Source organism: Paramormyrops kingsleyae, chromosome 25, assembly GCF_048594095.1.
Source record: "Paramormyrops kingsleyae isolate MSU_618 chromosome 25, PKINGS_0.4, whole genome shotgun sequence".
NCBI classification, from domain to species: Eukaryota; Metazoa; Chordata; class Actinopteri; order Osteoglossiformes; family Mormyridae; genus Paramormyrops; species Paramormyrops kingsleyae.
In genome coordinates this window covers 21,156,334-21,168,372 of record NC_132821.1, presented here as the reverse complement: position 1 = coordinate 21,168,372, position 12,039 = coordinate 21,156,334, and the positions used below count along the sequence as shown (strand labels likewise).

The 12,039-nt window shown below is 48.3% G+C and overlaps 1 protein-coding gene across 1 annotated transcript; it reads left to right on the top strand.

Annotated features, from left to right (window-relative positions):
* Positions 1–1,967: 1,967 nt before the first annotated feature.
* On the top strand, positions 1,968–11,469 carry LOC111861069 (calcium-binding protein 1-like). The gene is made up of 9 exons (XM_023845379.2): positions 1,968–2,071; positions 2,743–2,934; positions 5,796–5,921; positions 8,937–9,179; positions 9,797–9,827; positions 9,945–10,079; positions 10,207–10,316; positions 10,475–10,622; positions 10,793–11,469. Exons 1-9 carry the CDS (start codon positions 2,033–2,035, stop codon positions 10,816–10,818), a joined length of 1,050 nt encoding a protein of 349 aa, XP_023701147.2. The 5' UTR covers positions 1,968–2,032; the 3' UTR covers positions 10,819–11,469.
* Positions 11,470–12,039: the final 570 nt, after the last annotated feature.

The window sequence follows — 12,039 nt, the reverse complement described above, 5'->3', positions numbered from 1 at the left end:
CTATGAACGAACTTCTAAATTCGTGGTAGCTACCTATGGAAGGCCTCATTGCGAAATCCAAATCTCGGCAGGTTTATATGGGAGCAAGATTTTGTCATGCATTTACATTTTTAATTGGACATCTTAAATCGGGAAGGTGACTTGTTCAAAAAAAGACTGTGCAAATATGCAGGCTGATTTCCGTCATGGAACTTTTATTTGGGGGCTGCAGTGAGCAAATCCACAAAGTGGTGCGGCAGTGGCTGGGGACTGGCACGTCAGAAAGGATCCGCTGCAGCACCTTCTAGCACACCGTGGTGAAATAACCCAGCGGCTAAAGGTGCGCCAAGAGCGCTCACTGGTGGGGTTAGGCAGAACCGTTCTTGATGCTGTGCAATTTTGCCACCATCAAACTAATATACCTATCAGCCATAACATTATTACCACCTGCCTAATATTGTGTAGGTCACCCTCGTGTCACTAAAAGAGCTCTGAGCTGTCAAGGCATGGACTCCACAAAATTCCACAAGATTTGGCCCTTGTCAGTGTTGCTCTGATAATTACGCTTGCCCATTTTTCTTGCTTTCAAGACACCATATTCAAGAACTGCCTGTTCACTGTTCACTGCATTCATTTTTAGCTTTTCTTTCTCACACTGTGTTTTATCAAAGGGGGGAACTTTAATATATATATTTTTTTAATCTTTTCCTCTTATTTTTTAATTTATTAGAGAGTGTGCATGTAAAAGTGTAATCCGACCAGCAACAAGCTCATCCCTGTGATTATTTTAATCTGTGCCAAGCAGGCTTTGACCCCTTATACAGCCTGAAAACCTGCTGGGGGGCCGGGGACCGAAGGGGGGTTGCTGGCCATGAGAGATGATAAGGGAACAATAGAAATGGATGTCGCTAAGAGGATTGGGGACCAAAAAAAACAGGAAGCAGGGGATTAATGAAGGGGGGAGGTAGCGATGACAAGTGTACTGGGACAGAAATTAGGGGCATGCTACAGTGGTGATGAGGAGTGCAGCGGTGATGAGGACCACGGTGGTGATGAGGAGTACAATGGCAATGAAGAGAGCACTGGCAATGAGGAGCGCAGTGGGCAGACAATGAGGAGCATGGTGGCAATGAGGAGCGCAGTGGGCAGACAATGAGGAGCATGGTGGCATTGAGGAGCGCAGTGGGCAGACAATGAGGAGCATGGTGGCAATGAGGAGCGCAGTGGGCAGACAATGAGGAGCATGGTGGCAATGAGGAGCGCAGTGGGCAGACAATGAGGAGCATGGTGGCATTGAGGAGCGCAGTGGGCAGACAATGAGGAGCATGGTGGCATTGAGGAGCGCAGTGGGCAGACAATGAGGAGCATGGTGGCAATGAGGAGCGCAGTGGGCAGACAATGAGGAGCGCAGTGGGCAGACAATGAAGAACCTGGTGGCGATTAGGAGCCCAGAGGGCAAAAAATGAGAAGCCTGGTGGCAATGAGGAGCATTGTGGGTAGACAATAAGGAGCCAGGTGTGCAATGAGGAGTGCGGTGGAGATGAGGAGTGTGATAGTGATGAGCAGCCCAGAGGGCCTAAGAAGTGAATAATACATTGGGTGGAATTCACTGTGATCCAACTAACTCCCAATGACCCAGTCAGAGGATCCCTGTCCACTACCTCCTTATTAAGAAGGAGGAGGTGAAGAATTTTCCAGCACTCTTAGTGTGCGGACAGCTTTTGTCAGGCACCTCTCTCTGGTGTTTGTCACTCATAGTTGACTTATTATATGTAGGCAGCACACGTAGAGTATACACAGTTAATCCATCTGTTCCATTTTCTGTTTTTATTCATTTAACATTTCACTTCAAGTTTTTTTGTATATATAAGTAAACATTCTCTCAGTACATCGCTTTTGCGTGGTTTTGGAATTAGCATCTTTTAATGGGCAGAGAGGAAGAAGAGACTGAGCGTGGGAGGGAGAGCAGCTGAGGGGGGAGAGGGAGAGGGAAAGGACAGCGTGTATGTGACCGACGTGGATAGATGCTCTAGCAGAACTGGCTGTGAACGGGATGGACAGACCACAGGATTCAAACAAGGCAGTTAAACAGGTGAGATGGTGTGTGTAAACTGGCGATATCTCTCTGCCTGTTCAGATCAGCAGTTAACGGGTGAGCCTTTGCATGTGTCACTGTCTTTATGGTGAATGAAAAGGAGATGGTTGGGTCTCTGTTAGCCCAGCACCTGAGAATCTTCATCTTTACTTCTGTGAGTGTGAGCGAGCTTGTGTCTGTCGCCAACTGATATGCTGGGGTCCATGTGTGAGTTTGGCATTGAGTAAGGTAGCAAGCCAGTTAGCATGTGATGGCATGTCAGTTAGCATGTGATTGCATGTCAGTTAGCATATGATGGCATGTCAGTTAGCATGTGATGGCATGTTAGTTAGCATGTGATTGCATGTTAGTTAGCATATGATGGCATGTCAGTTAGCATGTGATTGCATGTCAGTTAGCATATGATGGCATGTCAGTTAGCATGTGATTGCATGTCAGTTAACATATGATTGCATGTTAGTTAGCATATCATGGCATGTCAGTTAGCATGTGATTGCATGTCAGTTAGCATATGATGGCATGTCAGTTAGCATGTGATTGCATGTAAATTAGCATGTGGTGGCATGTCAGCATATGATGACATGTCAGTTGGTATGTGATGACATATAAGTTGGCATGTGATGTTAGGTCAGTTAGCATGTCAGTGAGACTTTCTCTTAACGTCTCAGCCATTTATGAAGCACAAGAACGAGCAGCAACGAAGGTGGAGCAGCTGTTCCAGCATGAGTGTCGAAGGCAGAGGTGGAGGCAACAAGAGACGTCCCCGCAGCAAAACCCAGAGCCTGTCCTCTGCCCCTAGGGGAGGCGATGACAAGGAGAAGAGGCAGTTCAGGCACATCATCGCCTCTGTATTTGGTCAGGTAGGTGTGTAAGGGTGTGGCTTGGTGGTTAGTGTACTGCATTCTGTGCCTGAGTGCTATGCTGTCATGAGGAAAACAGCAGGGGTGTGGTGTTTAAAGCACTGCAGTCTGAACCAGAGGCTGAAATGGCTGTAACTGCAGAGTGGTGAGTGAATGAATACTCCTGGGGTCATCTGATCCTGCTTTCTCCTAAAAAGAACAAAAAAATCTACATTGATTTGGAAAAAATAAATTACATGTAACTGAATACCTCACATTTACTAAATGATGTTAGCAGAAATGTCACTGGAGTGCAGCTCCTGGCTTTTCACCAAGCCAGAGAGGCCCAATGAAGACAATTAAAAGGGTATTAAGTGTCCTGTCTGTCAAACAATTCTGCAGTCACTATACTCTGACTAGGTTAATCCATTACAGACAGACCAACTGATAGGGCTGTGAGGTAGAGACACAGACAGACCGATGGATAGGACTCTAATGGAGAGATACAGTCAGGCTCACCAACAGCCCTCTGAGGGAGAAACACAGACAGGCCGGCTGATAGGGCTCTGAGGGAGAGAGACAGACAGGCCAGCTGATAGGGCTCTGAGGAAGAGACACACACAGGCCAACCGGTAGGGATCTGAGGGAGAGAGACAGACAGGCAGACCAATAGGGCTCTGAGGGAGAGACACAGACAGGCCGGCTGATAGGGCTCTGAGGAAGAGACACACACAGGCCAAGCAGTAGGGATCTGAGGGAGAGAGACAGACAGGCAGACCAATAGGGCTCTGAGGGAGAGACACAGACAGGCCGGCTGATAGGGCTCTGAGGTAGAGACAAAGACAGGCCAGTCGATAGGGCTCTGAGGGAGAGACACAGACAGGCCGGCTGATAGGGCTCTGAGGAAGAGACACACACAGGCCAAGCGGTAGGGATCTGAGGGAGAGAGACAGACAGGCAGACCAATAGGGCTCTGAGGGAGAGACACAGACAGGCCGGCTGATAGGGCTCTGAGGTAGAGACAAAGACAGGCCAGTCGATAGGGCTCTGAGGGAGAGAGACAGACAGGCCAGCTGATAGGGCTTTGAGGGAGAGACACAGACAGGTATGCTGGAGTGACACAGCTCTATTCCCCTTCCCCTGGAGGTTGGGCTTCCTCTTTGAGTCTGGATCCTCCCAAGGTTTCTTCCATCTAGGGAGTTTTTTCTTGTCACTGTCGCCTCAGGCTTGCTCACTGTGGACTTTGGGCTTTAAGCAGGGATAATGTAAAGTGCTTTGAGACAATGTAATGTTGTGAAAAAGCACTATATAAAAATAAATTGATTGATCTGCAGACGCTTGTGTGCTTCAGTCATTATGCTACCTTTATGAAGTAATCTTCTCCAACTGAGCACTTTTGAAAGGCTTCTATCTGCGTATCTAATTAAGCATTTACAGAAGTGTCCAAGTACAGCTGGACTGTGTCAGGCTGTCATCTTGTGGTCATTTGCAGGTACTGCAGCACACACCACTACCAGTGCAATCTAACCAGTGTAACAAAGTGTGGCTATCTTTTAATGGGTGCAGCAAACCACTGGGAATGTTCCATAGCATATCTATGCTATCATCTGCTGACGGAGCATTATGAAAGACTACACAAGGGAAATCAGCAAGTTGGGCAGGGGCAAGCACATAGGAACCACAGGGCATAGGGAAGTGGGACGTGTACCCCCCAGTATTTATTTTGGATTCATTCACCCATCATATAAAATAGAGCTTTGTCTTTCAATTATTATATCACCTCAAATGAAACCTATGCTGTTGGGCAGGAAGGCTGGTACTGTACAGGGCTGACTGGTTCACCTTAACAGTCTGACAGACAGGATGTGTACAGCTCACTGTGACAGTCTGACAGACCGGATGTGTACAGCTCACTGATACAGGCTGATAGACAGGATGTGTACAGCTCACTGTGACAGTCTGACAGACCGGATGTGTACAGCTCACTGATACAGGCTGACAGACAGGATGTGTACAGCTCTCTGTGACAGTCTTACATATAGGATGTGCACAGCTCACTGTCACAGCCTGACAGACAGAATGTGTACAGCTCACTGTGATAGTCTGACAGACCGGATGTGTACAGCTCACTGTGACAGTCAGACAGACAGAATGTGTACAGCTCACTGTGACAGTCTTACATATAGGATGTGTACAGCTCACTGTGACAGTCAGACAGACAGAATGTGTACAGCTCACTGTGATAGTCAGGCAGACAGAATGTGTACAGCTCACTGTGACAGTCAGACAGACAGAATGTGTACAGCTCACTGTGACAGTCTGACAGACAGGATGTGTACAGCTCACTGATGCAGGCTGACAGACAGGATGTGTACAGCTCACTGATGCAGGCTGACAGACAGGATGTGTACAGCTCACTGTCACAGTCTTGCAGTCCAACTTTCTCCCTTTTCTTTAATCTGAAATTCCAGGGATTAAAGGGCTTTTTAGTGTTTCTCCTCCCAAATCCGCTGTCACTCTATTTCTCTCTCTCTTCTATTGCTGGTCATTTGCACTGTAAAAGTGAGGGAGGGATTAAAGAGGGATGGATGGAGTGATCGTGAAAGAGACCAAACAAGAATATACGGAGCCGACAGATGCACAGGGCATCATTAAACTTACTACTGTATTACAGTCCAATTTAGAAACTTTCTACAGCTGCACTTGATATCTGGAAAACATGATATCAGGCATCAATGCTGTCATTTTGAAGACCTGAAGATCCGCTGCAGTCATTAGTATCACCTGCTGTATCTCACCTGTCATCTCATCTGCCATTTCCTGGATGGGCAGAAATGGTCACATTTACAGCAAATTCTAACACCGCCAAGTTTATGTAACAGGAGTGGACAGAAAGACTGGACAACAAGAAGAGGAAGGGAGTGAGGGAGACAGGGGGAGATAAAGGCAGAAACCAGAGGAGGATGGGAAATATAACAAAACCAACAAAGAGGAGCAAAACGAACAAGGTAAGATTGACATTCTGACAGCAGCAGAGAAGGCAGCAGGTCCCACGCAGCCGTTCCTCGTCGTGTGAACGTAGAGGTTCACTTGTCCATACAGCACAACAGATGCCTGCTGCTGTTTCTGGTGTCCATGTGCCTGTGCGGGCATGACAGTTTTGAAGTCACTGTGTTGAGTTCTTTCTTTGGCGCTTTACTTAACTTATATCTCACCCTAAGCCAGAACCTGATACAAACCAGTCCTGACAGAAGAGATTCTCACACAAATAAGAGAAATCTGAATTACCAAGGTCAGGGGAATTAACTCCTGTTAGGAGTCAGTGAGAGAGTATCGCTCAACACAGAGGGCATCTGTGGTCCGTCCATGCAAAACAAAAGAATGAGAATAATTAGACTGGTTGAGCAGTTAGCATCAGAAACATCGAAAAGAGACGACCTGAGCACATGCAGGCACAAACCACATGATGGCTTTATGCACTACAAATCAGCTGTTCAGAGAGGCAGGCAGACATGAGCAGCAGCAGTCAGCTGCATGAATCCGCATCACCAGCCTCACACTGTGGGGGCACTCCTGCCAAATGCAGGAATAACTTTATCCCTGTCCGTCTGGATTATCACCATTGCTGAAATGAGCTTCAGCCATGGTACATCTGACAGGAGCCACCCGGCAAATCTGCCTCCAGAGCTTTACGCTGGGGGTTCTGCAGTATAAGGCATATTTAAATAGAGGGTCTGCAGTATGAGGGGTATTTACATAGAGGATCTGCAGGATAAGTGTTATTTATAAAGGATGTCTGCAGTAAGAGCATTATTTTCCAGAGATGGCCATTTAAGGTCCAGAAAGTAAAAATCCAAACCAGGATTTTGTTTCAACCAACCAGTTGAGCATAAAGAGTCACAGTCACAGAGTTCTCAACTGTCCTGGGTATGACGTTAAACTGCATCTGGCCCCGCAAGCGGTCCTCCAACTTACAGGGAATACAATTTTTTGGGGGTTGGTGGCAGGACTGGCACTCCAGCCACTGTAAAACAACTCACAATTGCTCGATCTGAACAAGCTAGATACTCTTCTGCTCTCCGCGGGAGTGGCTCTGCTGCAGCCACCCGCAGAAATGATGCACACACCATGAAGGGGATGGGGGAAAGCCTTCAGGAGCCTCATCCCAGAACAAGTCGAAACCGTCAGACAGCTAATAGGGTCAAGCCTGTTGGGGATCGGGGCTGGTGTGGTGCTGAGGCATCACCTGCTGCATGGCAGCACTTGGGTCCCAGTTTGAGGTGACCCATCCGGGTAGGCACGTGAAACATCTTGCTCTGCTGTTGGGGGAGTTTAGTAAACTCTGCATTTCGGTGGCAGCACTCTCTGAGGTTTGCAGCCGGGGGAGTGGTCAGATCTCTGTAGGTGGGTATACCTACTTTTGATCTGGTCGGTCTGATGTCTGCCACACTTGGCGAGTAGCTGTTACTCTAGCAGATTGGCTCCTTCCAATGGTGTCTGATATCACTCCTTTCAATGAGCGTATTATGAGACTCAGGCTAAGGCACTCATTGGGTGTCTTGTCTGTTGTCTCAGTGTATGCTCCAACTGCGGTGAGTGATGTCTCGTTGAGGGAGACATTTCACTCGGTGGTTGAAGGGTTGAAACGTAAGGGGCTGCAGGTCGCTGAATACTGGTTCCAACACCCTGAGCCGCATCGTTGAACTTGGTACTCAAATACTGGTGGTGCACCGAAGGAGATCAATCACATCCTCATGGGCAGACGCTGAAGGCTCCTGCAGAACTGCAGGGTCTACAGAAGTGTCCAGTTTGTGAATTCTGACCACAGACTTGTTGTTGCTACTCTGTAGATTCAGCTTAGATCCAGTAGGCTACCACCTACTAGGAGAATGAGGCTGGACTTGGCTAGACTCCAAGATCAAGCTGTTTCTGATGAGTTTGCATGCAGTCTTTGTGAGGAACTTGCAGACTTGGGTGCGACTTCTGACTCTAATGTGATGTGGGAGACCTTCCATGATAAGACCCTGAAGGTTGCCAATGGCTGTGTTCCCAGAAGGAGGTGTTTCATTTCACAGGGCACCCTGGATATTATTGTGGGGCATCCATCGGTGAAGAAAGATTTACTGATCTTGACTTTGCCAACGATGCCATGATCTTAGCGGAGTCAATGGAGGCTCTGATTGGGGCTCTCAAGAGACTAAGAGAGGAGTCTGAGTGTCTGAGATTGCGGGTGTCCTGGATAAAGACCAAGATCCAGGCATTTAATGACTTCTTGGGCACAGCCATCAGTAGTGTGTCTGTCTGTGGGGAGAATGTCGACCTTGTCAAGAGATTTACCAACATCAGCAGTGATATTCATGTCTCTGGTGATTCTTCCTATGAAGTCAGCAGATGGATTGGAAGAGCATGGGGGTCATGAGGTCGCTGGAAAAGGGGTGTGTGGCGCTCCCGATATCTTTGTAAGAGGATGATAGTCCATGTCAATAGAGTCCTGGTGCTCCCTGTCTTGCTGTATGGCTGTGAGACATGGACGCTATCGATTGAGCTGAGACGAAGACTGGACTCCTTCGGAGAATCATTGGGTACCACTGGTTTGACTTTGTGTCGAATGAGCGGTTGCTACCGTCGTCCTGAATGAGGCACATTACCTGCATTGTGAGGGAGCGTCAGTTACGGCACTACGGCCATGTGGTGCGTTTCCCTGAGGGTGATCTGGCTCGCAGGATCCTCATTACTGAGGACCCAAGTGGTTGGAACAGGCTAAGGGGCCATTTCCGGAGGGTGGGACTGGACCGTGTATCTGCCTGGGGGATCACCGGCCGGGATCCTGATGAGTTTTGCTGTGTGGTGGGTGCGCCAACCTGACCTGACCTGAAATGTCCACCTCTGTTATTTATACAGGGTGTCTGTAGTATGAGCATTATTTACGCAGGGGGTCTGCAATATGAGCTGCTCTGCTTGCATATCAACTCATGCACTTCTCTAGGTAGGCATGTATTAACCTACCTGTTTTGGCCTCAAAGGGGGCTGCCGCCATGGATGGGAGTGGAGCCCCTCTGGCTGCAGCCTTCCTTCAGGGTAGGGGAGGACCCCAGGCCTGGACAGGGGCCCATCTGCATGGGGAGGACCTCACCCTAGCAGATTCAGGGAATGAACAGGAGTTTGACGACCCACTGAGCATGCTGGTCCACAACTGCACCATGCTGCACCACATAGTGGGTCCTGCCTGCATCTTCCTCAGACAGGGACTCGCCCAGGCTCAACTCGTACGTATGCACTCTCAAAGACACTGACTGCGCTTTTTAAACTAAATATGTAACTGTTGAAATGCAGATCTTGTTTTGACTGAGAACTTTGTGAGTGTTGTCCATTGGCCTGACAGCGCTGCCATACACCTCCCTCGTCGTCACATGACCAGAGTCATATGACCCCCATGCACCAGTTCCCAGCATCAAGATGACCATGAGGAGGACACCGTATGCTTCTGTGTGTATATATGTCTGTGTGTGGCAGGACCTGCCCGATTCTGCCAGGAGCCGCAGCCAGGATGCTGCAGCTCTACACAATGCGTCACACCAATCCTGAGTTCACACTGCACCCATCTGTACACATGGATTAATCATGGAGTGGCAGGGACATAAAGCTTTTCTTGCTGAGTAAGATATCCAGTGCGTTAACCACAACACCACCTGCTGTCAGAATGTAGCCATCATAGTCAGCTGTGCCCTCAGCAATCCTGAGCCTCAATGTGACCTCAGTCTGTCTCAGAGTCTGTATATTCATGCTAATCCTCCCTGTTTCTGTTTATAAAGCTGCCTAACTTCCTAAATTCCTGTATATTCATGAATCTCTTGCTCTCCCACTGCAACCTCAATCACTGAAGGACAGAGATTTGCGGCCAGAGGAAATCGAAGGTACTACAAACACTAGTGCATTATGCTCAGTGACTGTCAGAAATGCTGCATGAGTGCCCCCTAGTGTTCCTCCTCACATCCTCAGAAAGCCCACACACCGTCTCTGCCTTGGCACAGAGCTGAAGGAGGCCTTCAGGGAGTTTGACAAGGACAGGGATGGATTTATCAGCTGTAAAGACCTGGGAGAGTGTATGAGGACCATGGGCTACATGCCAACGGAGATGGAGCTCATCGAGTTGAGCCAACAGATCTGTGAGTCCCTCACCTGGCACTTTGGTGGTGGTGACTTTAAACCCAGTTTATTCAAGCAAGATGTCAGCATTAGTTGAAGGTCCCAGGTGCTGAGTTAAAGAGCATATGAACACCTACTCTCCTGTAGGTGGCGGCAGAGTGGATTTTGAGGACTTTGTGGAATTGATGGGGCCCAAGATGCTGGCAGAGACTGCAGACATGATCGGGGTGAAGGAGCTGAGGGATGCCTTCAGGGAGGTGCGGATTAAAGAAGGCTCAGTTTGGGGACCCATTGCTACAAGTGTTAATCAGTGTTTTTTCTGTCTCAAACTAATGCTTTTTTGGGTGTCTCTGTCCTTCCGCCACTGCCCCTCTCATTTTGATTCCTCCTCCTTCTATACTTGCCCCGCTCTCAGTTTGACTCCAATGGTGACGGACAGATTAGCCTAACCGAACTGAGGGAAGCCATGAAGAAGCTGATGGGAGAGCATCTGAACCACAGGGAGATCGACGAGATCCTGAAGGACGTGGACCTCAATGGGGACGGCCTGGTTGACTTCGAGGGTAAGGGGGGTTAACAAAGGGGGCGAGGAGGGAGGTTAGACAGACTGAAGAAAAATACTGCCACATTTATGGTAAGTGATGCAGTGAGTGAGTAAATATTGTCAGGAGGTCTTGACACACTGCTGGACACTTTGTCCTCTTTCCTGCTTCTTTTCTCTCTTTGTCCACAGAGTTTGTCCGAATGATGTCACGCTGACGTGAATGCAGACCAGGCCCCTCCCACTCTGAGACAGAAAATGGCTGCCCTAGCACGCACTGTAAACAGCGAAATGTATGCCCTATATCACTAGCGATTGCATTCAGATGGAATTAATTAATAGCTGTCTTTGACAGGTATACTGATCCTTATTAGCAATAAATATAATTTTGTATTACAGACAATCATCATAGGATTAGAAGCATAAAGCCATGTACAGGGTAGACTGTGGTGCTCACTGTCACTCAACTAATGGTCTTTGTCATAAGTGTCTCTGTAAGATAATGTTTGCTTTTAGCATTTGGCTCAAGTAGAAGTCTCTAGAAGATCAGTCTGTTAACCATAGTGTGGTTTTCCAACAGCAAACACTTGTGCTCATGGCACTTTTTACCATTTTGAATAATAACAATAACTTTTAAACCTTTAAACCTGAGAAGAGTCTTAGTTTCTTCTCAGGCAGAGATAGTCTCTGGTGATCCACAGTGTTCAGTGTCCTCCTGGGTCATAAGGACAATGTAATCAGCAAACAAAACAAGGCTGTGTGCTGGACACCTAGCTAACACTGGAACATCACAAAAGAAGGGCAGAAGCTGTTAGATTGGCTCTGAAAATGGTTTTAACTAAATAAAGACAACAGATTCTTTTGGGGTCTTTCAGCCTTGTGATTGGTTATTGTTGTTTTGAAGCCAACTGTATATGTAGCCTGCAATAATCTGGCCTGAGACTGTTCTCTCGGCTGCTCACTGGTCAATTCTGCCCTCACCGTTTGTCACATCATGTTACGCAATCCCGAAGTGACCAGAAACACTACCTGACGTAGACAAGACAAGAAAGGAAAACTTTACTGTCACCGCCACAGCTAAGGAGGACCTTGGACTTCCCACCCAGGCCACCACGTCTGTCCAGCTACATTAGTGGCATGTGTGACAAGAGCTTCCAGAAGAAATGGATCCTCCAGCAGCACGTGCAGTGGCATCGGATCAAGGCCCACATCTGCACTCGCCGCAGCCACAGCTCTAAGCAGCAGAGCCACGTGTGGACATGCCTGGGCACCAAACACACCCTGAAAGCACGCATGTGTAACCGCGCTGACCACAGCACCAGGGAGCGGCAGCGCACGAGTGGATGTGCATGGGGGAGAGCTTGTGCGATAAGCGCTTCTGTCTGGCTGGCACTCTGAAGGCTCACGGGATCATTCACCACTGCGAGCGCCCGCATGCC